The sequence below is a fragment of the Volvox carteri genome, assembly GCF_000143455.1.
Source record: "Volvox carteri f. nagariensis unplaced genomic scaffold VOLCAscaffold_74, whole genome shotgun sequence".
In the NCBI taxonomy this organism is placed as follows: Eukaryota; Viridiplantae; Chlorophyta; class Chlorophyceae; order Chlamydomonadales; family Volvocaceae; genus Volvox; species Volvox carteri.
This window is the reverse complement of record NW_003307617.1, coordinates 75,828-100,195: the sequence shown is the minus strand read 5'-3', so window position 1 is coordinate 100,195 and position 24,368 is coordinate 75,828. Positions and strand designations below refer to the sequence as shown.

The 24,368-nt window shown below is 51.5% G+C and overlaps 3 protein-coding genes across 3 annotated transcripts; 2 read left to right on the top strand and 1 right to left on the bottom strand.

Moving 5' to 3' along the window:
• Window positions 1–726: 726 nt before the first annotated feature.
• On the top strand, window positions 727–4,528 carry VOLCADRAFT_98583 (uncharacterized protein; the record flags this gene model as incomplete). The annotated part of the gene is made up of 6 exons (XM_002957482.1): window positions 727–773; window positions 869–1,166; window positions 1,351–1,602; window positions 1,935–2,263; window positions 3,115–3,180; window positions 3,919–4,528. 6 exons carry the CDS (start codon window positions 727–729, stop codon window positions 4,526–4,528), a joined length of 1,602 nt encoding a protein of 533 aa, XP_002957528.1.
• A 1,780-nt stretch (window positions 4,529–6,308) lies between these two features.
• VOLCADRAFT_98582 (uncharacterized protein) lies at window positions 6,309–11,156 on the bottom strand (the record flags this gene model as incomplete). Its single annotated transcript, XM_002957441.1, has 6 exons — window positions 6,309–6,939; window positions 7,265–7,330; window positions 7,988–8,316; window positions 8,545–8,796; window positions 10,247–10,426; window positions 10,911–11,156. The coding sequence occupies 6 exons, from the start codon at window positions 11,154–11,156 to the stop codon at window positions 6,309–6,311; spliced, it is 1,704 nt and encodes a 567-aa protein (XP_002957487.1).
• A 3,088-nt stretch (window positions 11,157–14,244) lies between these two features.
• On the top strand, window positions 14,245–19,966 carry VOLCADRAFT_107701 (uncharacterized protein). The gene is made up of 6 exons (XM_002957481.1): window positions 14,245–14,579; window positions 14,687–15,363; window positions 16,507–16,689; window positions 17,232–17,403; window positions 18,174–18,213; window positions 19,003–19,966. Exons 1-6 carry the CDS (start codon window positions 14,297–14,299, stop codon window positions 19,712–19,714), a joined length of 2,067 nt encoding a protein of 688 aa, XP_002957527.1. The 5' UTR covers window positions 14,245–14,296; the 3' UTR covers window positions 19,715–19,966.
• Window positions 19,967–24,368: the final 4,402 nt, after the last annotated feature.

Genomic DNA, 24,368 nt, shown 5'->3' with positions numbered 1-24,368 from the left:
TCACCCTATGGCAGGATAAAGCGAGGCTGCATGTGGGCTTGTATAATGATAATCCCCAACACCTACTACCCGGCTAGAGAATAATCCTCCATACCGGTATTGGACCAATCTGACCCAGCACAAGCAAGTCTAAGGCCGCTCACAAGCCGTAGGACCAGATGGTGGGGCTCACTGAATCCCAACCCAGGCAGGGCAGCCCCAGCAGGGAAGCGAAGGCGGAGAGTCGACCCTAGAAAGCCAATAGGCTACATCTACTGATGCCATTTCATTTTGGCGCCATAAAGAGCCATCCTCGCTAATCAAAGAGTTTACCGTAATTTGTGTGATATGCCAACGGGCACAGTAACGAAGGACTGCGGGGCTGCAAGCTGATGTGCTCAGTTTTTGTATACTCAGGTGATCGAGCGTGTTTTTCACAACTTTTTTTGTTATTCGGGTGCTCAAGAAACGTGGTTGACGGATAGCTAACAGGGTTAAGACAGCTGGCTGTGCATACTGTGCGCCCAAAGCGATGCACATTCCCGTATGCCTGAAGCATAACACATGATGTAACATTAATAGAGAAAATAGAGAAGCATTATATATGACTTTTATAGAGCATTTTTTTAACAGCGAAGCCAGAACGGCTGCAAAACTTTCATGAGATTGGAACGGGATAAAACTCCATGCGGGAGAAGTACGGCACTCCTCGCGTTTTGCCTGCCGTGACCAAACTAGGCGAAAATCATGATGCTCAATATCGCAAGACGCCTGGCAACCAATGCTTCCGAAAGGTAGACATTTTGACAGCTGCACTTGAGGTGTCTGCTACCACCCACTGTCTTTTCCGAAGCATTTTGTAACCGCTGCATTGCATGATGCGTCGGAGGTGGCTAGCCAAAGCGATTACTTTCGCTTTGCTGGTTTACATCATCGTTATTACAGCTAGAAAAGTAATCTCCTTTAGCCAGGCGCACTCTTCGTCCTCAGCTGGAGAACCCCAACCCAGGGGCTCCGAGCAGCTCGTGCCCAGCTCGTCAGACCTGGGCGTGCGGATCATCCGGCCTGTATTTGCAGTTATTCCCGAGATGCGGGATGTCAGCAAAAACGTCACGGTTGCGCTGACCATTTGGTTAAAGCGAGTTGGTGCAAGGGCAGCCCCCTACGATTTACCGCACCAAACACAGGTATTTCAGCTCATATCTGGAAAACGGTGTTTGGGATTAAATTTTCAGAGACTCACCAGGCCTCGGTCTGTGTCGGCTGGCCTTCGTTGCCTGTTCTCGCGATGACTCAGTGCCCATAATTCTAAGCGCACATGCCCCTCCTGCCTCATGATCCCGCTTTACGACCGGTGATTGGGCATCCCAGGATTCAATTCGTATGGTGGTGTGGGTGGATGACCCTTCCAATCTCCACAACCGACAGTGGGGTCATCTCAAACTGCCGGAGGACCATTCCAAATGGATGCCAGACCTCCTCTTGGAAACGGTCATGCCGGGCCCAATCCTGCGTGCCGAGTACGAGCCGAAGGAAGGCCTCAAGCGCAAGGTTATCGACCACATTGTTCGACCATACTCCTTCCGGGTCGACCTGCCTGAGGGTGTCGGGAACTGCTTCAAGGTACGGAATAATCGGTGTCGCGAAACATTTAAGGATGTGGGCCTATCATCAGAGCGCCTTGGGAACCGCGGAGAGTGAATCCTAGGAAAATGGCGCCGTAACAGAGACAGCTCAGCGGTCCCAGCTGGGCCTGGTGTTGCGAACGAGTTGGAACTGATGCCGCTGCCGGTCTTAGAGAGCAACGTAAGTTTTGCAGTGCGTGATCTGGGTTCCCGTTACCGCCTGCGTTACGGAGTCCCAAGCCCGTGCAGCCACGTTGCAGCCTCGAAGGCTCCAAACACCGCAACCCGACCCGACTTGACGGCGTTCTTCCCATTCTTTCCCTTGCACAGATTATAGAGGCCAGCTATCCGAAACACAAAGCCCCGGTTTGCCTTCCCCCCGCGAGACTGGACCCCACGTGCGACTGGCTGGCCCCGCCCGGTCAGTACGACACCAGCTCCCCGGCGCTGTACACCGCCATCGGCGCCGTACGGCACACATCCTCCACTGGCGACTGGGCGGGCTACCAGGCCCAGGTAGCTGCACAAGTGTGGAACTACGTAAACTACCAGATGGCGATGGGCGCCGCGGGGCTTCTGCTATATGCGGATGAGTTGCAGCGAATGTACCTGGAGCGTGATCCGTACACCGCGGAGCTGCTGCGGCGGGGCCACCTCAAGTGGGTCATGTGTGTGTTTGTGTGTGTGATGAACGACCAACACCTCGGCCTGCGAGGGGGAAAGGGAGAGGGGAAGGTGCCTGCCATCATACCAATGGCACGGGATCTGTATGTGAGTCATGGGGACCACGTGGGCCAGAGGAGAAGACCGACTCAGGTGGGACCGTCGGTTTGCGAGGATTGTCTACGCGGGGAGGGGGAGGTGCCTCCTGTGAACCAGCAAACGGCTGCGTTGCGGGATATTGAGGAAGAGACGGCGAAGACGCGGACATGCAGGGGCCAGTTGCGGCGGGGCCTGGCCGGCTCAAGAGGAGGGCAAGCTACGGTCTAGCGCTGATTCTAGCAGTAGCGGTAGGGTCAGCTGTAGCGGTGCGAGTCGACAGCAGGGGGAAGAGGAGTTTTGGGTTTAGTCCGGAGTGCCGCACTGCGGGCCGGTGGCGCGCCGGCAAGCTAGGGGTCTGGCAGCTAAGGTGAGGTATGGGCTGCTGGCTGTGCTGGTGTGCTAGGTTCTGACTGGGTTCAGCGGCTTGAGGAGAGGTTTTTGCTTTGCTGAAATCCACGATAGCACACGTAGGCCGGGCGGCGGGTGGTCGTGCTGGTCGGGTTGAGTGGCTTTCATTTTTACGGTATGTACGAATACCGAGACCCATGGGTCTTTCTTGAACTACATGCACCGCTTGCTGAAAGAATAGGAATGCAACAAATAAGAACGGAATTACAAGATATTTGTTTTGGAATATTAAACCCAGTCAACATTTACCCTCTACCTAGACTCCGTTGTGAAGTCCATAAGTGTTCATGCTCCATGCCGCTTGGACGTTACTGTTCTGGCTCGTATGGTGGCCTTGCAGGCTCATTACGTGGGACATGCCCGAGCGGGGCCACGACGATGATGACGGAAGGGGGCGACCCCTCGGGTGAGTGTGCGTGCAGCGCTGCGCGCTAGCAGGGCGGGCGCGCAGCTGTAATAGTGAACAAACGCACATTTGGGGATTAGGATAATCATAATGGTTAGGTGAACTCTGAACTCCGTTGGTCGCTGCTTGCCAGTTCGAGCGCTACGGCTTGGCTTGCGTCCGCGAAAGCAGCTCACGAAAAGACGAACATCAATTAACCTTGTTTTGCACTGTACTGCATTTGCTTAGTTTAACGGCTGGTCGTGCACTAAAGCAGTTAGTTGAGCACCTCTCATCTCAGGTAGAGCCAGCGGCTGAGGTAGCGGTAGATTATTTCTTGCCGGACCAGGTCCCCTGCGCGCCCCAATACAGTGTGCGCCTCTTAAAATAGCGATTGGAAGGTGGTAGTGAACACAGCGGTTCCTCCTGGCTGGGCAACGCCCATGCTTGCGTTTGCTAACGAAGGGCACGGGCAGGGCAACAAAGATACGGGAAAAAAGCTGACGGTGAGGGCCCCCCAAAGAAATACAACACTGCGTTATCCTGCGCGGCAGCTTCTTCGTCGCGGTTGATGTAATTGATCCTCCCAAGAGGGTTCGCATCCTTAGGCCTTAGGTGGGCTTAGGCGGGCTGCCACGTTGCAAAAGGTGTCGGAGCCACGCGGCATGGGAGCCATCGCCTTTGAGCGGGGCCGGCCGTCCTGGCCATGGTGTTATTACCTGCGATGTGGTGTGAAACCCGCCTGCCTTTGCGCAACAGGTATAACTACGATCAGGCTCTGTTCGCCAGCCACGTCAACCTGGGCCTGTCGTCATGTGGGTCCAACTTGTGGGTCCTAGTCACCGACATCGACGAGTATGTGTACATCCCCAAGCCTAACCGCCAATGGCCAGAGCCCCTGCAAGCTTGCATGGCCAACGCAGGGCCCAATATCACATTGTATTCACTGCAGCGCTTCGAGGTCCTGTCCAGCACAATCCCACCCGAAGAAGAACGCAAATATTGGGCCACGCCAGGGATGCTAGGTAGGACGGCGGATGGCGGAGGAAACAGCAACTTCGCCAGCGCGAATGCCAGTGGCAATGGTGCCCTTGGTGGCGTTAACGCAAACTTTTTGCATCCTCTGGAGTTTTATGATCAGATGTTTGCGGAGCCGTTGAGCCGCATGCATGGCAAGGCTGTCATGCAACCTGCCGCGGGGGTTGTATTGTTTTTCGTCCACGACGCTGTACCTCTGTACGGCACGACGCAGCTTGTGCACCATAATTGCATGGTGCTGCTGCATGTGCCCAATTTCCACGGCGGCCGTCGCAAGCCGGCGGAGGCAGGGTTGCTGCAACCCATTCGGAGCTGGGTCTTCGCACATTAAGAGGGCCTTATTGCGGATTGGATGTGGTTGCAATGGCGTCAGTGTCGGCGTCGGCTAAGGGGTTAAGGACTTAACTGCAGCAGTGGAAACGGCGGCCGCAGCGGAAACGGCAGTCGCATATCGTCAACGCATGGCGCTTGCTGTCGAGCCGGGACTACTAGACGTCGTGCACTGTATAGCAAGGAACCAAACCACATGAGCAAATAACGTCGCTGCTGCAGCGGCAGTCTATCATTCCCACCCTCAGGCAATCTAGAGAATTGGACAGACGGCTGCCAGGGGGCAGCCGGAATATCATGGCGGCATACACACATTGAGTAGCCTCGTTCCAGCGAGAGGGACTGCTGACAGGCTTTGAGCATAGGATGGACGGCGTGGACACATTTGCTTGGGACCCAATAATGCCATAGCGGCGTGGTGAAAGCCAGTGTGTGAAACCATGGTGTTGCCGGAACGACGAGCGGGGAAATTGGGAGAAGGAACTGAGCCCGGGCCACTGTGAGGTGGGGCGCGCATTGCATGTGGCGATAATAATTGCGTCGATCAATAATGAGATAACGTGAAGCATGTACTGTTAGGGTACGGGCCATGGATTGTATCAAGGGATATGTAAGGAGACAGGTTTAAGTATGGCAGGCTGAAGGACAGAATGGGCACGGTTTTTGTACGGTCCCTGACAGGAGCCATACAGGTTTTCATAGCCGAAACTGCTTCGTTGCTGCACGGCCTGGCACACATCACGCAAGCCGCCAAGGCTCACCCCACCCTTCTTCCCAGGAATGTTGGGCTGGGGCGACTGCCCTACCCGTCTCTACGAACGTCGACACGGGGATCACACAAAGCATGCTTATGTAAAGAGCACAATAGGCACCTGCGAAATCCACGAGGTCTTGATATCGGATGTTCGGATGCCAACCGGCGGCCATGCATTCTACAACTGTTTCAGGTCAGGGTGGGCCTCAAGCAGGGCCGCGTGTATGTATGTATGTCGTTACAGGGTGGTATAGCTTCACCAGCGGCCCCCTTTCCCGAGGCAATGCCCTGCTCTCCCCTGCTAGAGGGGCACCCTAATCTATTCACCCGTGTATGTATCGCTGGGTTGTTGACTGGGATTAGACTGAAGGCTTTTTCCGTAGTAGCTGGTACACGGTACGGCACACATAACAACTACAAGCACGCGGTAAGCGCACCATCAGTATCTCAAGAGGCCTTTTCAGCGGCCAGCTACTACATTTTGTATTGGGACCTCGTATATGTGTACGATCCTGAAGTCGTCGGTACAACCCCACCAATCGCACGAAAATCGGGTTCGACGTCTAATTGTGTACGACTATCGTGACAAATTTGGGGCTATGGTTGACTGGGAAGACCCTGTGCATGGAAAACCTTAAGACGGCTAGGCGCCGGCACTTGACGTGACATGGATGAGAGCCACTGCCCGAGGGTAGGAGATGGTAGGCACAGGCTGGGGTGTGTGGCCGTAAGGGCCCGAGACGGATCCCTTCAGAGGGGGATAAATATAGTAGCTGGTACACAGTCCGGCACACATGACGTCTACAAATACACGCTAAGGCGCTCTGCCAGCATCTCGAGAGGCCTTTTCAACGACCAGCTACTACATTCTCAGTCTGCAGGTTACACAGGATCGGACAGACTGGATGGGCAATATTCGGACATTTCGATCGCGAGATGTTTACACAGCAACAAATTCATTATTATGTAAGCCGTATCGACCATTGCTGTACCATAACAGCCCGCACCTTCCCGATTTGTTGAGCAATTACGGCTCCCACAATGACGCATTTGTGCTGTTCGGCGTCAAGAACATCCAGTGCCGGAAATAACGCATGCCGGATCCCAATGATTTGTCATCCACAGCGCTGTAGCGGCCCCGAAACTCATTGGGTATGTGCAAGATCGACACGCACTTGAAATTAACCATATTGGCCTTGCCGTACAGCGGCACGCCCTCGTGTACCCAAAACAGTACAATCCAAGCGGCAGGTAGGGATGCTTGCTTGACCTGGTTAATGGGCAGTGGCTGGGTGCCCAGCACATCGTACTGCACCAGCGGATGCGGCACGGCACCCTTAGGAACGGTCTCGATGGTACCATTGCTGTTGATTCGCGCGTTGAGAGTGCCCGGGATAGTCCACAGCGTTGGTTCGTATGATGGGTTGAACTTCGTGGTGGCGGCATTAAACCGGTGAATTCGATGGACTGTTATGGGTTCTAAGGGGGAGCCCTCACCGCCTCCCATACACCGCATCCAGGGCTTGGGCCACCTGCGGCCCGGCTTGGGGAAGTAGATGAACTCGTCCAGGTCACCGATCAGGACGAGCAGGTTGGCACCGCACGATGACAGCGCGAGCAGGATGTGATTCGAGACAAGTCCCTGGTCGTAGTTGTAGCTGGGGTTGCGAACGGATGCACGGGGACGCAAAGGGGGGTAGAGTGATTTCTCAATTTGGAGCCTTATACCTTTTAACTGCAATTTAATACAAGTCGTATCCGCAGTATGCATGTGACCATGTGGTGTAGGTCCTTACATTTCCATGTTCAAGGCATTCCGCAAGCACACGAACTACTGCCATACAACCTACCCTTGGACACCTAAGGAACACGCGCCCAGCCGCACTTCATATCGCCGCACAGGGAAATAGCTCCACGACCCCACCATTGAAGGGCCGCGTCCATACACGTTACCCAGGTTTGCTGCTTCCCCCCTTCACCTACCCCAGCGGTCGTCCCACACCATCTGTATCGTTGTGTGCACGCTCGGGCAGGTCCCAGTCGATCAGCCTGAAGCAGGGCATGCAGTTGCCCCACGTTGTATGGAACGGTGGTGTGCATATGCTAGGCTGGCCTGCATGCCATCGTCTTCGCAGGCGGCCGTCGTGGTGATGGATAGCTGTGCTCAGTGTTTTTTAAAAGCGGTTACTAGTGACCAAGTGGTTACTGAGAAATAATTCCCTTCCAGAAGGTGGTCACTAGGAAATGTTTTGAGTCACGTGCCAGCAGTCGCCAGGAACTTGGGCCACAGACCCCCCGCAGTGGTAGCGACCACTTTATTAAAGTTTTTGACGCTTGGACGTGAGCAGTGGTGCTTCACTGATCTTGGCTCGGGAACGCGTTGCCGTGCCGTACATAGAGTCAAAGTCGACGAAAGCTTGCTCAGACGGCTTGTTTATTAGGATTTCTTCGATACTCTATGAACTAGCAATGACTTGAAAATGATCCCAAACACGCGTGTGAAGGAAAACATTTTGTAAAGTGGTTACCAAGGAAAACCCCCACAGTAACCACTTGGTCACTAAAACATTACGTTACGGTGGAAAACGTTTAATAAGCAAAGGCTGCGCTGTCCTACCATTACGCACCAAGAGAGGCCAGCATGCCCATGAATGGAAGCTTTGCCATGCAGCAAGTGGCAGCTAAATGCCGTGGGTGCGCACCCACCTGAGATACCCTTTTTCCATAAGCCCCAGCAGCTCCTGATTCGCCCCGAAGTGTTTCCTCATCATCTCATCTGCATATAGCAACAGCCCCGACGAACCCATAGCCACGTGGTACGTCACGTAGTTTACTACCATCCCCGAGACCTTGGAGTAGTAGCCCGACCAATCCCGGCTAGATTCTGGATGTCGTATAGGCCCTACGACAGTGTACAGCGCTGGCTCCTCGTTCGTGTAGATATGGGCCGGTGCTAGAGTGGAACATACACTGTCAAATGCTGCGGGTGGAAGGCAGAATGTGTTCTTGTGCATGGGATAACTAGCCTCAACGATCTGCATGTATGCAATGGGCAAAAGCAGGGTTTCGCAATTGGCAGGGGTTGGGTTGGGTTTGGGTTTGGCAGGTCATTAAGCATGTGTGAAGCATGGCGTTGTATGTATGGCTGCAGTACCAAACACATCTCGGTTACATGTTTGCTGCTGGTGCCTCCTGCAACGTTAGGCAGCGGATGCTGTAGCGATGTAGCGCACGTGTGTAGTAAACGCACAGAGACAACACACCTTAAAGCAATCCCCGGTGCCGGCAGTTAGGTTGACACGGAACGAGTACGGCCGTTGCCCAACTCCCCAGACACGCCGGTAGTGGTAATCGCCTGTCTCCATCACAACGGGCAGCAATGGCCCGGGGTGCGTTGTCTCAAGGTGGAATGTAGGAGACCACTTGTCATGCTCCGTTGGCAGCAAAAGGTGACCGTTTGTTCGTTGAAACAGGTTTACAGGGTTGTCGACCCAAACCGTCATCCGTATGGCATCCTACGCCATCAAGCATGGGGGACCGGCAGTAAATTCTAGAGCCAGCAAGCAGATGAAACGCGGGAGAGCTGGCACTTCGCACGGGTGACACCAACCTGATTTCTTACAACAACTTATTGTAGTAGCTGGTATATAGTGCGGCACACAGGATGTCTAGAAATACGCGCTAAGGCGCTCTGCCAGCATCTTGAGAGGTTTTTTCAGCGGCCAGCTACTACAATTGGCATCAAGACCTCGAATATCATGACAAATTTGGAGCTGTGGTTGACTGGGAAGACCCTGTGCATGAAAAACCTTAAGACGGCTAGGCACATATGAGCCGGCACTTGAAGAGACATGGATGAGAGCCACTGCCCGAGGGTAGGCGAAGGTAGGCACAGGCTGGTAGTATACGTGGCCGTAAGGGCCCGAGACGGATCCCTTCAAAGAGGGAGATATGTCGTAGCTGGTACACAGTACGGCACACATGACGTCTACAAATACACGCTAAGTGCTCCACCAACACCTTGAAAGGCCTTTTCAACGACCAGCTACTACACTTATGCTAAAGTTTTCATTCTTCGTTTAGCGCGTCGTCAGCTAATGCAGTTTCGTTTATGTTGGTGGGCTTTGGAGGCAAACAGGGCACGAAGGGGCAAGCACCATGTCCCCAGGGAGCAGCGGCTTCGCCGCTGTTGTGGCACCAATAGCCAAGTCGACGATGAAAAACACGTGTTATTGGAATGCTCAGCTTATAACGATAACAATATTCGCGCAGAAGAAGGATTCGATCATCAACAGAGCATGTTGGAGGCCATGAAATTGGAGCCAGGACGTCCAGCGAGGATGTTGGAACGTATGTGGGCTCACCGCAACTCTGTTATCCCCTTTGGGCGCTAGTCTGGGCTGATAGCGCGGTGTTTCCTTGCCCTTGGGCCTCCGGCTCGCATGGTCACGCACCCCCAACCATGTAACACACACATACACACACACACACTCTACACTTATCCCCCCCCCCAACGGCCCTTTGCAACATCCTTCACTAGCCTATAAAGGTCCTCCTGAAATTTGCATGCACGTCCAATGCGCCCAAGAAACATTCTACCGTACGATGAATCCAATCATGAACGATTGTTTGCGTTTGGATCAGGTCTTAGGGGGCACCCGCTTTTATTGCCCTCACAGACAATCTTCGGAATGGATTTGTAACGTCGTTTGTTTTCCAGTAGACGGTGGAGAGTATGCTGTACTAACACGTCTCCCAGGTGTTGTGATGCTCTTAACGTATTAAAAGAGAGGCTAACCGTGTACGAGTAACCTTGCAGGCGCACCAGGACAAGTTGAAACACGTGACATGGTGGACTAACCTAAACATAGAAACGATAAGCCATATTACTTGCAAAGCCCCAGATGCCAGGGGCAAGACAACCAGCAGCAAGGCGTCAAAACGATCTGGGTCCGCTTCAGACACCTTCCAAGCGTCAGGAGGCGTCCCCTTCAGGTCTGCTTCTGCGTGCATCCCACAGCAGAGGCACCCCCACATCTTGGGCAATACCCAGTTCCTCGGAAACCCACGACTGTGGACGTTATCCCAAACATAACCATAGCCACGGCGGGTTTGCATGAGGGAGCGGGTACGAAAATGCTCAGCCTGTGACAGCACGAAGACCCGACAGCATTGTGCTTGTGGCAATAGTAGGTTTGCGGGAATACTAAGCAACTATACAAAGATTCTAGCCACAGAGCTAAGTACGGCAACCTCTGGGCAAAACCACATCCCTAAGCCATTTTTTAACCACAGCTGTGATACCTAGCTGCTTTCCGTGTCGATCTTAGGAGTTGTTGTGCAGACGAGTATTGGAACTGTCCGAGTTGACCTCGTAATCGTAATTGACAGTTTTGAAACCGTGGGGTTTGGACAACGCGATACTGAAGTTCTTGATTTCGTTATATCTCTTTCACTTCCGGTTGTGGTTTGTCCCCACCCAAGGTGCCTCATGATCTGCAAGTCTGCACCGTTCGTACTGGATCGAGAAGCCTGAAACAATGAGCGCTGACCATATGAACCCCTGTTTAGGCATTAATAACGATAGCACACACGCTATTATATAGGAGTACCTCATGCCAAAACGCACCTGGGACTGATGCGGCATATCATATACCCCGTTGGCAGCTCCGACTCGCTTCAGCCATATTGTCATCACTACGGTAACATTCCTTACGCCATCCCTAGTCACTGGAACGATTGCGTACACAGGCCGAAGAACTCGAACACCAAGGTTGAATGGTTCCGGATTTAAATGCGTGAAGCGCGCCTCAACTATAGTACCATAAGGTATCTCAGTGAGAAACAGTAATAGGAACAAGGAAATTGCTTTCATCCTAATACTGGTTCACGGTCTGAACAAGCTCAAGTAAGGAGCGCCTCTGGAGGAAATGGCTAGCTCCTATGCTTACCAGAAAGTTTCATTTAAACTTGGACAGCTGCTTACCGGTAAGCCATTTTTGCAATTGCAAAAGGGCCTTACCGGGTACATATTGCAGGTGATCAATTCTTACAGAACAGGATTGTTGGTTCAAACGTTGAGGATATGATCAGATTATCCAACCAATTTTAAGTGTCGTTCGGAGTTGTGCGAAAAAAGCTGGATGCACTAAGCAAGCAAAGCTTCAGCAGGAAACGATTGGCTCAGGACCGCGAACTGACAAGGAAACAAGGAAAAATTATTGACAGAACAAAAGGCCTCACCAGAGGTATAATTTGTTGTAGTAGTCGGGAAGGCAAAGTACTCTTACGACGTAGCTATCCTAGCTATCCTCTACGTCATTGACCGTTTCCGCCTCAAGTTCTTCAGGACATTCGAATTTCGGGAACAGCTTATAACAATTCATGATAAATCAGACTAATCATTACATTGCATGACGTCCTGCATGTTTGCACTAACTGAGATGCTGTGCTTAATCTGCATACTCCGTACCTGTTGTTGAGCATCACCCGAGGTTAGTCAGGGCCGGACACATACACAAGTAACTCCGTAAGTGCTGAAAAAGGACCGTATCCATTGCTACCATACTCCCCATCCGCAGCCAAGCTGGAAACGGAAGCTAAACACCGAACCTAGAACAAACGAGTGCACGGTGGTGTACCACGGGGATAAAGCTTCGGCTGCTTGTGACAACGGATCTTGACACCCAGTTGCCTCACATCGGTGGTAACAGAATTTCGTATGGATTGTGCGAAAAGATTCCATGTGTGGGCTTCTGAAATTGACCGTACTGCACGGGTAGGTGGGTCTGGAGCCCCATATAGCTTTCATCTTCGACCTCTGAAGCATTTCATGAAATGGGTTATGGATGCAGGAAACCAACTAGCTGACCCAACGTTCGCAAAAGGGATTTTCCTGGCCTGTCAAATCTATTAAGGCGACCTGCGCATGATATCATTAATGACAACGCCGCCTCTGGCTTCATGTTGGCTGGTGTGCATGTGGGGGAAATCGATTGTCTCAAGGTTGGGCTCTGGGCATTCTATCAGCATCCTTGAACGAGCATAGCTATGGAAGCGGCAAGGGTGCATGCACTTCTTCCCCTTCGGTTCCCCTTTAGGGATGAAGAAGTTTGACACCCTTCGGGTTCCCCCTTGGTTATCCCCTCTGTTCATCCCCTAAAGGGGAACTAAAGGGGTTCCCCTTCAGGGGAAGGGAAGGGCTCTTTCTTTCCCTTTGGGTTTTCAACCCCTTTGCTGACTAAGGCGGGATAATCACAGCATCCTCCCTGTATCTTGCAAAAGAACTCAGTTTCACACGTAGCCCGTTTAGACTTAGGCCTATCTAGCTTAGTTTACTTAGGTAGTAAAAAAAAGGGGGAGGCCTTTGTAACAGCGCAGGCCAAAAACGATTTTGCGCTGTAAAGCACAATATCTTGACGGCTAAGTTCATTAGGCCTCGCTACGTGTGTAATGCAAGCTTTAGACGTATCCGCTAAGGTAAGCGTCTTTTTTTGACGACGAAAATAGATACGTGCTACTAAGTTACGTTTCATTCTTAATACAGAAATGTGATGACTCCTATTCCTAGTAATATCATCAATTATAAGATCTTGAATGTCGTTTACGCACGCAGAGGAAGGGACGGAGGCAAATGAGGGTCGAGTTTGGGTGTGGTGGTGAAGCATTAGCTGGCGAAGGTGGCCGCATGCACTTCCTGACTGCGCGGGGGCCCAGCAGGGAGGTCCGTAATAGATGATGTGCCAGGCATGCGTGCAGGCTGTGCGAATTGAACATGGGGTTTCGAGCCTCAAAACCACTTTGATTCAGAGGTTACGACACCTTCCGCAACTTGAAGTTAATTCCTTATCTAGGTCTTATTAGGCTGGTTCTTAATTTTATTTACAAGGAAGGAGGTGCTCCCGCATATCACAACGTTTATCCCACGTTCAGCGAATCGCAAAAGCCTATGCAGTTAAGGCTTTGCTGTTGGGCATTGGCGGCGAACAGAGCGCGCAAGGGACGGCGTTACATACCTAGGAAGGAGTGAGTATGTCCCTGCTGCGGCACTCTGCGGCACTGATAGCGATATTGATGAGAAACACATTTTGCTGGAAGGTGTACGGCAAAATCAGATCTGATATGGATTTTCCACGCTTCGAGCATATGAAGGACGCTATGAAGAGGGAACCTGAACGTCTGGCAAGGATGCTGGAACATGTTTGGTCCCACCGCAACCCTATCGTTCCCTTTGGTAGTTAGTATCCTTTATCATCACCTGCTTTGTCTGGCGGGTTTTATATATATTATACTGTGAAACTATAAAATTACTAAACTTGGCTTTTCCATAAGGAAACGAGCCGCGGTGATCACCAAGTGCTAACTGTTATCATGACGTAAGGGGTATAACATTATTACGATAATGTTATCATAATGAGGAGCTGCAGCGTTGGTTGCTTAAGAGGTGCCCGCATGTATAGATGATTCGGGATTCATAAGAGTTCATTCGAGGGAGTCGGACCCCAATCCAGAACGGGGTCAGGCGGTCGGGTGTGTTCGACCTAAATGTCCAGTAAAGCGCTAAATAAGAATTTGTTTTACGTTATAACAGGTGACGTTTTTGGCTTATAAGGTACACTAAGCGCCCTGAGTGTGCAATCGCAAGGATAGAGTTTGCGACCTAAGCTTAGAAGCCAGGGGATATTGGACTCACAGCGGCAAAGATTGTATTGCATTCAATTTATCAGCAATGTTGGCCTGCCTTGGGTAGTAATTGCTTGGCCTACCCGGGGAAACCGCTGGTGAGCACGACTGGAATTGTAATAATACTGCCTTCTCTTTTAAAAGACAAGTGATTCTTGCCTTGATTATCTTGTATGCCTGGGGATACAGTAATAAACGCTGCTGTACCTGCAGTACCTTTCCGTTGTAATTTTCATATCGGTTATGTTGCACCGCTTTTGCTGCATCTTCTAGGCATGAGATGATGTCACGAGTCCGAAGTCGACGGCGTCTCTCATTTAGCCGTGGGACAGCATGATGGGGACTTTTTTGAAAAAATATGGCATGACAGCTTCCCTGCCAATGTACCTGTTATTTTCGTTGCTCATAAGCTTGTACGCGTATTCGGTTTTCATACAGCCCCGGAAGGCCGCAGCTGCTCTGTCTACTACCCCTTTACCAGGCCAAGAGTTAATAGCTGAACTAGGAAATTATGTTCGTAATTTACATGCCAACATAACCGATGACCCGTATAACTACGTTGGCTTGGGTGAGGTGCGGCGACTTAGCAACGCGCAACAAGGTGTTCATATGAGTGGTAAGACCATGCATAACTCCTTACAGACGACAAATTTCCATTAACAATCCAAAAACTTAATATGAGGCTCCGGAATGTCGCTTACATACGTTCTCCTTGTTTTTCAGGGTACTTTGATAAATCCCCTTGGTCAGGAGATGGCTCCAAAATGCTTTTCCAGCGGGTTACAACTTATGACAGCGAAATGTCTGAGCTCAATCCGTTGCAAATCGGGTTTGTAGACTTTGGCAGCCCGCGGGGATCTCGGCTGGAGTTCCTGGTTAACACAACGGCGTGGAATCATCAGCAAGGGACTATGTTGCAATGGCTTGGCTGGTCGAATTCCATGATCATTTACAATGACCGCGTCGCATCCAATAAGTTCGTTGGTATAGTGTACGACATCATGCAGCGCAAGCAAGTGGCTACATTGCCGATGCCTTTCTATAGCATCAACTTCAATGGTACAGTCGCCGTTTCCTTGAACTTCGGAAGACTTTATGTTGCCCGACGGGACTATGGGTACGCTGTAGACTCTGCTACACAAGTTGAGCAGAGGCACAACACTTGCCCCGATAATGATGGCGTCTGGCTCATGGAGGGCATCCAGGACCCTGCTAACGTGAAGCCGCGACTGCTCGTGAGCATACGCCAAGTGTTTGACATTGTGGCAAGGTTGGACCTTGTGGACCCCTTTACACAGCAAAAATATGCCAGCAGCTTCACAGGTTTGGACACCAACGCGATTCAGACGGAGTGCATCCATTGGATAAACCACGCTCAGTTGAACCGCGAGGGCACGAAGGTGTGTTGCTTTCGGCTGGAGAGAGTTGTGGCCAGCAGAGGGGCCAGCAAATGAGTGCACGGGATAAAAGTCATCAGGCAAGCACTTGACCTTTTTTGTGGATGGCTTCGAGGGCAGGGGAGACAAACGGTGTCGGTCGAGGGGCTTATGCTATTGTCAGGAACGAGACTCTAGGCCTCTGGAGTGGTTTCAGGGGGAAGGGAAGAGAGCTACAGTAGCGGCCAGAAATAGGGGTCCCTTGCTCAAAGTTTCAGGTAAGGATGACCAAGACATGATGGACACAACCATGGGGCTTGTGAACATCATCTGTAGCTTATGCCTGAGGAAAACTGCTGAAATAGTCTCCTGTAGTAGCTGGGCGCTGAAGAGGCTTCTTAACATGAAGATGCTGGCAGAGCGCCCTGTACGGATTTATAGAGGATATGCGTGTGTGCAGCAGCTATTGCAGCTCCTTGTGGCCTTATATGGATTGGAGGTCTCACTGTTATGTAGCATGGGCAACTGGTGGTGTCTCAAGAGCGATGACAAGGGTCCTGTGCGTGGCGGCTTTGAGCTTACTCTTCGCCCAAGCAATTAATCCAACGGGGGTTGGGACAGTGGCATGGCCCTTTTAACTGTCTAAGGATGGGGCAGGTGTGGGCAAATCGGCTTCAAGCTTTATGTACATCTATGCAGAACTTATTTGGGCGCAATCATGGCTAGCAGATGCTTGCAGTTCTGACCACTGTCGCAGCATACCGATGGCTGCTGACTGGATGGCTGTTGGCTCGGAGCATGTGCGTGTGCCACCACGCTTCAAAAAGTCTGCGTTGGCAAGCAGGCGACCTACTAGGTCACCTAGTAGGTGAAGGGCCTCAAGGCTTTCAGGTGTCAAGAGCTTAAGGCTATACGTCCATGGGCAAGCATTGGTGCTATAGCCCATATAGATCTTTCTCCCGCATTCCAGCACACTAATGGCTACATCAGCCCTGCACCCTGTAGATACACATGCTTTGCCCTACCCATTGCACAATTATTAGCCTATTGTTGCCTGGTCAAGCAGCTATTAAGGTAATAAGGGCCATCTGCTGCCGCGATCCTGAATTCAACCTGCTTTCCTTTTGGACTAACTTTTTATGACCAAAAACTGGGCTTGGTGGACAGGTTATGTTCCTGTATCGCGTGGCACACTGCAAATACATTCGTGGCTTCAAGACGTTTGTCTTCACCGTGGATATCGCCACCGGGGAGCTCTGGCGTGTCCCTCTTGCATATGGTTCCCATCACGACTTTGGCTGGGATGACAACCTCATTTCTTGTGACAGCTCTGGATACTATTACGCCAAGGTACTTCGATAAATAAACCTCGTGGTTAGCATGCTGGGTTAGCGTCTGTAAACGTTTTGATCGTCTACTGGACTTATAATACTTTCTGGCCTATCTATTTTAGCATGGCATGGTCTATAGAATTTATCTACGATCCATTTCTTGGTCCTGTCTATTATACGATGACCCTGTCTGTAGGCGATAAAACATATGTACCGACAGGGGGCGTATGTGTCCATTATACATACCTGTTACAGGCCCTCAATGGGGCCATGACGAGCCTGCACTGGCCTGCACAACTGCTGAATTGCTGGTTGAGTTGTTAATACGCCGACATCAAAATTAGTTCCCAGCCCATCACAGTAGCCAACGCCAGAAGGTGCACTTTCTGCCTGCCCTGCCACTGGTCACGGTCGTTTCCACATACGTTTGCGAGCTTTGCATGCCGTCCTGCCACCATTCGAGCCCTGCCTGCGCATGAAATGGTTGACTGGACTGTAGATCGCAACAAACTGGGTTTCCGCTTGCCAAGTCTACGGCTGTCGGACTTTGTGCTCATGCAGTTTAAGAAGTTTGCTGTGAGGCTGGGGCGGCCAGTGGAAGTGTCTCGTGGAGGTGATGGCCATTGTACCTTCGCGCCAACATCCACCCACTTCATCCTGTCGGACACCTACCCCCGTCAGGCAGTACCCGGATTCACAGGTCCAATCCGCACCCTGTTCACCTGGGACCTCGGTATGTAATCCTATGACATTATTTCAGAGGAACTAACATTGCCCTTTCATTTGTTCTCAGCCTAGGTATAACCTGCTGTACCATTCCAAACAGAAACTGGAGTGAGATTGATGTACGTCTGTTGCCAGCCATGGCTGCCTATGCATGCTGCCCCTATTTTTCTATTACCCATTTTCAGCTTTTGTATATCAACTGCATGATCTGTTATGTATACATGCCTGCGTCATGGCATGGGTGGCTTGGTGCTTCAGCTATTTGATTGTAAGTCGCCCAACTGGATAGATCTAGAACCAAGTAGCCTGCTATTGCGCAAAGTATGTGCCGTAGAGGTTTGACCATTTAAGGTTGCACGAATTTCTCTCCTGCCTTCATCAACTGCAGTCCGCAATACCACTATCATCATTGGACACTACTCTCCTGTGTTGGAGAGCTCGGATATTGCACGACGCGTGGATCTGCACCCTAGGTAATAAGCCATTGACCGATTGAAGTCCAGGCGGGACTAGATATGCAAGTGCATATGCAGTGCGTAATCATGGCAAAAGCATAGGATGTATGTGTAGCTGTTGTATGCATCATACACAACAACATAAGGGTGACATCAAAAGACACCGTTTGAGAGCGAGGTCAGGGACCGTTAAAAGTTGTAGCCCTAGGCATAGTAGATGTTCCAAGCCCCCCGGGGTGGGAGCCTCAAGCGGACAGTTCCACCTACCTTGGAAGGGTAACGGTGAAATCTTCTGATGGGTACCCCACGAATAACGCCACAGCCTGTACCCGCTCTCAGATGAATCTGCCTTCAGCCAACCAGTAAGCCAGTTGAGTCAGGGACACAGACACCCCAGCCGTGGGTGTAATGGAAGCTATAACCCCTGCCCATACCTCAGATGGCATGAAACCCTGTAGCACACGCGGCATTAAGTGGCACCAGAAGGTAGCTCCGATAGCAACCCATGCCATCAGATGTTCTGACTGTTTGCTGTAGACCTGCCAGGTTCAGTGAACCGGAAAGACAAAAGGTGTAATCAGCATGGACAGAATAAGCAAGTAGTTGGTAAGTAAGAAACCGGTATGTAAGACCAGGCAATCATAAACTACCATAAGGATGCCCTAAATCCAGCTGGGTGGTCATGAACTATAATGGATAAAAGTAGTGTAACCCCTCCAGGTATAGCGTCCTGGAGGCATGATAAGAGTAGCTGTAACAGACAGACACCATGCGTGCAGGTTATTTAGCTGCCCTGTGAACTTACCTTAAAAAACCCTACTTACCTGCCCTGTGAACTTACCTTTGCCTGGGCCTGTATGTTGCATCTTCAAGCCTGGGTTGCATGTCCGTTGTAAAGTTGCATGCAGCTTCCCACAAGTTGTGCTCCCTAATAAGGTGGTCATCAGGGCGATTCTGTAAGCACCCTAAGTACTTGTTCTCCTCAATTCATGCCCAAGCTTGCATTGGCCTTGCTGACCCAAGCTGGCATACTCTTTCATGCCACTGTATGTACTTTGCTTGGGCTCATGCCGCCTGTTCTTGGTTATGCTAGGGGTCATGAGGCTGCCCCGGTTTTGGTGTAAAAATTAATTATCATTTCTTGTCTGCAGGTGGTCTCGTGACGGTCGCTATGTGTGCTTCGACTCCACACATGAAGGTCTGGGGCGGCAGGTGTACATCGCCAAGGTCTATGACAAGGCGTTAGTGCGTCCTGGTGTGGATGTGGTGGCAAGGCCCCCGCGCAAGTTCTTCATGGACCTGGGAGCACGCACAGGGGACTCTATCGAAAAGATGCTGATCAAGGCTGAGACCGATTACAGCGACTATGTCATCCACGCCTTTGAATGCAATCCAGAGAATATGCCGCTCGTTCGCTCAGGCCTTGACCGCCTGACAACCCAATACAAGCTGCACCCTGAGAATGTGGTGCTGGTGGAGGCTGCAGCTTGGATTGAAAAAGGAACCTTGTCATTCCACATGGACAGCCGAAATGTAGGTGCTGATGGCAAGCCAGGCAAGACTGGCGGCTCAGTGTTCGATTCACCTCATGCACTTGGAGATCTGGTTACGGTGCCATCTGTGGATTTCAGCGACTACTTGGAGTCTGCAGTCACATATGTGGACCATGTGGTCTGCAAAATAGATATTGAAGGAGCTGAGTATGAGCTGCTAAGCCACATGATTCGCCGGGGTAGCATCATTCTTTGTGATGTTGTCATGATTGAATGGCACAGTCGCTTCAGGAAAGAGTGGAGGGGCTGGGATGCGGAGCTTGAGTCCATGATGAGGCAGCTGCACATACATGTTGTCACAATCGGCTGAGCTGATTGTTTGCCTGGCTAATAACTCTGGTTGTGTGAGGCTTGAGCTGCTGTACATAGTGTGACGACAGGGGGTAATACCCGGTGAGCCCCTGGTACACTAATCTGTTCACCTTAGCCGGCTTCTTTGGATCCTGTTTGTTGACACTAACATTCCGGATGAGTCGCGAATAGCGGAGAAATCCCAATCGAACTCGGAGCTAGCTGGATCTCCCCGAAATGCGTTGAGGCGCAGCAGTAACGATGAGCTATCTTGGGGTAAAGCTACTGTTTCGATGCGGGCTGCGAAAGTGGTACCAAGTCGTGGCAAACTCAGAAAACAAGATCACTAAGTGGACAAGTCGGATGTCGGCTTCCTCGAAGCCGGAAAAAGGGCGGGGGCCCCCTGCATCCATACAGGCCGCTAGCTAGGGTAGTGTCAACGTGGTGGGAGCTGTGATTGTTGCAGCAGTGCTAATGCTGTGGGAGGTATGTTTGTCAGAGCGCGGGAGGCAGGAAGCCGGGGGTCATAACCTGTTGAAGAGACGGTGTCTCTCTGGAACCTAGCAGACACGGCTAAGGCCCTTGCTTGGGCATAAACTTATGAGTCTGAGGTGCCGTTACCAGCACACAGCAGGGGCTCAGCCGCCAAGTCCGCGGTCCAGGCCGGATGCTCAACGCTCACCAGACACAATCGCAGCTTGCCAGCCTTCAGCCTGTTGGCTTTGCGGTCCGGTGCCACAGCCATAAAACACACGGAAAACAGCGCCGTACAACACCGTACACACTGCCTACGGCGGCCCTTTGGGCATTGACCTGCCCATTTGGGCGCCTGCTCACGCGCCCTTGGCGTCCCCCTCAAAGCCTAGCTTGACACACTTCCCCAAAGCCCGCAACACTTTCCGGTGTTGTCTGTAATGTTTATCCCCGAAGCGCCAGCAGCTTCAGCAATCCGCCCCACAGCTGCGCGGCACTCTGCAACTCTTCGGAGGCCCCGAGCATTGACCAAATTAATTGTACAAATGAGCAGCATGCGTATTTCATAGAGAAATGAGAGCAAATTTGTCGGCCTGCTCGTGGCAAGTCGGAATGCCCGTGCGGGCAAATGGTAACACAAGCTGGGTGTTCGAGTTATCATACGCCGTCATCTCAAAATTCTAGTATGAGATATGCGGCACCTTTTGTTGAGATTAAATTTAGCCCGAGAGGCGTTGATGTGACTTTGGGCCCGGCCACACGGGCACACGGCCACACGGACATGGGCAATCCTACAGGGCGGGGGGCCCCCTGGGCGCTTCGCGCTGGGGCCCCGCCCAAAGCACCCAGGATCCGGTAACATTTGCTGGATAAATGGCATTCTCAACCCTATTATTATTCCCGGCCTTAAAGTCCATTGTAGCCGAGATCCTTACTGACCATAGGGCAAGGCCTTGCAATACGTTTTGCCCTCGTCTTAATGAGGGGCGCGTGCCGACGGTCCTCGGATTCCAAGGAATAAATGCCTTAGCCAGGTCCTCTAGGCACGAGTGGCTGACGGTCGCCTTGAAATGGCATCAGTAGATGTAGCCTATTGGCTTTCTAGGGTCGACTCTACACCTTCGCTTCCCTGCTGGGGCTGCCCTGCCTGGGTTGGGATTCAGTGAGCCCCACCATCTGGTCCTACGGCTTGTGAGCGGCCTTAGACTTGCTTGTGCTGGGTCAGATTGGTCCAATACCGGTATGGAGGATTATTCTCTAGCCGGGTAGTAGGTGTTGGCACACCTCCCTCGGGATTCACGGCTTTTTTAAGGGACCTGGTAAGCTCCTATCATACAAGTAATGATAGTGTCGAAGGGGTAATTTTACCCCGAAAACCCTCTTGGGACAGCTTTGGGGTACCCCAAACAATGTCAGGCTGACAGGGAGACTTTCGAGGAGGGCCCTGATAGGCACAACCGAAAATTTTGGGTACCCTGGTGAAGAACCCTGCTTCTGGCACTTGTCGGGATTGTGGCGGGCTTCCATTAGCCAGTTAGCGTGGATGATAACTGAGAGGCTAAGCTCTGGCCATTGAAGCAAGCGACTGTTAGCCACTTTTATGCTAACAGGTTCGCCTGCCGCCCGTCATAGTTAGTCTTTAAGCAGCCCCTCGCAAAAACGTGATGCAGGGTACGACCTGAATAAACTATTCATAAAAAGCCAAGATGCGAAGGCCACGGCGGGCCGCGCAAAGGCAAGCCCTCAAAAGCTTGGAGCGCGGGCTTTACGCGTATGTGTGTAAAATTCGCGGGCGTGCGAAATTCGGCTTCAGCGGCTTAATTAACCTTGGCATGCAGAAATCCACAGAACAAATGAGCTGCTTAAATGCGAAAAAACCGAAAACAAAGAAAAATAAAGCGAAAACAAAAAGACGGATAAGAAATACACCAACATAAAGGAAAGCTCGCGGCGACGCGGGAAGAAAGCGGCAATTTTAAAAAAACAATCAATAGAAATAAGGACTTCGCTAGCTTAACTTGCTGAGAGGTTCGGCGACAAGGCCGCAAAGGGCAGCCTTCGTAAGCAGCGGGCATGGGCAAGGGTGGAGCTGGCCTTCATCCGACCCGAGAGGAGCCTTGCAATTTCGCGCGGTTTCTTGTATAATCACCAAGCGGCATTAAACCTGGGCACATGCAGCTTCGGTTGGCGCGGCAGGCCGATGATAGCAGTGTGCTGTTATCAAGGGCGCAACGGTTGCTGCATGTTGCTGGCGCGTCAGGTGTGTTTCGCAGCGCTCTCATGTAGCGAGCGTTGATGCCTGAAAGGATCAACTTACATTCACCACAGCCGCCCGCATGTTTTGGTGCCTAAAGACCTGCCTACATCTCTACAACCCTAAAGTGCACCGCGGTTCTACAAACTTTGTGTCGTCGACAGCGCGGGGGCGCGATACATTCTCCATACTTCAACGCGTGTGTAAGGGATGTGACGTGCGTTCGGCCGTCTGCACAAGCTGTCCAAAGCCACACTGCTGGCTTCCACCCTCCGACGTAACACTTCTACATATGCACACACGCCGGTGCCGCCTTTCCTTCAGACTGCGGTGTGCACCTTACTATTCTCCATCGTGCATGTTGTGCACGGCAAGCCACTTTCGCCAACGTACGGCAGCACCCTACGAAGCCGCAATAAACGCGGCCAGCTGCTTCACCAGAAACTCACGATGGTTCTTCAGAATCGCGTGAGTTCAGATACACAAGCAGCACTGCAATGATGCAAAAAAGGAAAACCGGCAACCAGGTTTAAAGATAGTTTTTTTTATTAGAAGCAAATATTATTTCGATGCTATAATCGGTAGCACAGATGCCGGGCCACACGGCTGAGACATGAAGCCTCCTTGGAGGGACCAACCATTTTCTTCCCCAGCGCGCATCTCGCAGATCCCATACAACAGCCTTTATCTCTTAAACACCAGTAACTTGCTAGGGTTGACGAACGAGAAGAAATTGACCCGAACAAAGTCGCGTTTGTCATGTCAACGGTCTCGCATTCCGTCGAGCCCCAAAGGGTTCAGCAATTCAACCTGTATTGTTTTTATCATAGGAACAAATACAAGTTTAATTACTGAGCCCTTTGGGGCTTGACGGAATGCGAGACCGTTGACATGACAAACGCGACTTTGTTCGGGTCAATTTCTTCTCGTTCGTCAACCCTAGCAAGTTACTGGTGTTTAAGAGATAAAGGCTGTTGTATGGGATCTGCGAGATGCGCGCAGGGGAAGAAGGTGCTTGGTCCCTCCAGGGAGGCTTCATGTCTCAGCCGGGTGGCCCGGCAGGTTTGCTACTCGGTATGTTCCCGTGCATGAAGTTATCACCTGAGCGACCTCAGGTGGTAAGTTCACGAACTCTAGTTATACTGTTTATCCAGTTCAGGCTAATAGCCCTTTAGATAAAAATCGGTTTATTGAGCTGCGGCGCCGGACTGACGGTAACATGGAGTTGCAAGATGGGGAACACAAAGCACGCGGCGTAAAGCACTCATCAGGCAGTAATGGAGCATATTTTCCTCTTCTTAGTACCACCATAATTAGTGGGTTGACGCAGTCTTCGTACATTCCCATGTACGCGTCATTCCCCACACTAGCATCGGCATGCGCGCTAGCCACGGGTATTTGCACCCCGGCCCTAAGATGTGACGTTCAACGCTGTGTTCGGGGCATTCCGCTCAAAAGACTGTCCAGTCCGTTAGCCACCTTGATCTCTACGTCCATGGGCTCTTTATCTTGGAGAATCTGTCTTGCAATTATGCGCGCAAAACGCTTGTGAGCAGCATAAGGGAATCCCGGGTCACGCGAAAGTGACGAACGAAGTCTTTGTCCTTCCAGCTGGTAAACGGTGGCTCCTAATTTGTGAGAAGGCTTGTTCTTGGATCATGCATATGTAAGTAGTGACTTAGGGTTGTCGTAGGGCCTTGTCGTACTGATGTCGTACTTTTTGCGGTCACAACCTATTATGGCTATTCGCCGTGTTGTGACCTTGTTAGGTTTCCTAGTTAGTTGTCGCGTAGTTAGCTCGACTCACGAACCTTAGGTGGTTTGAGCGTAAGTGCACTGTCCAACTTAAGAAAGGATTTTCAGGGCATGGGAGCCAAAGGACGGCCGAGACGATCAGCGAGGAGACAAAAGTTGGCAGCGGGCAACAAGCCAATTAGCGGTGCGG

What these genes read in the sequence shown, in the direction of transcription:
- VOLCADRAFT_107701 (XM_002957481.1), top strand. Translation starts at nt 14,297, where the DNA reads ATGATGGGGACTTTTTTGAAAAAATATGGCATGACAGCTTCCCTGCCA. An exon ending in CTGGATACTATTACGCCAAG is followed by an intron (nt 16,690 to 17,231) that starts GTACTTCGATAA and finishes GTGCTCATGCAG; the next exon opens with TTTAAGAAGTTTGCTGTGAG. An exon ending in CCTGTTCACCTGGGACCTCG is followed by an intron (nt 17,404 to 18,173) that starts GTATGTAATCCT and finishes ATAACGCCACAG; the next exon opens with CCTGTACCCGCTCTCAGATG.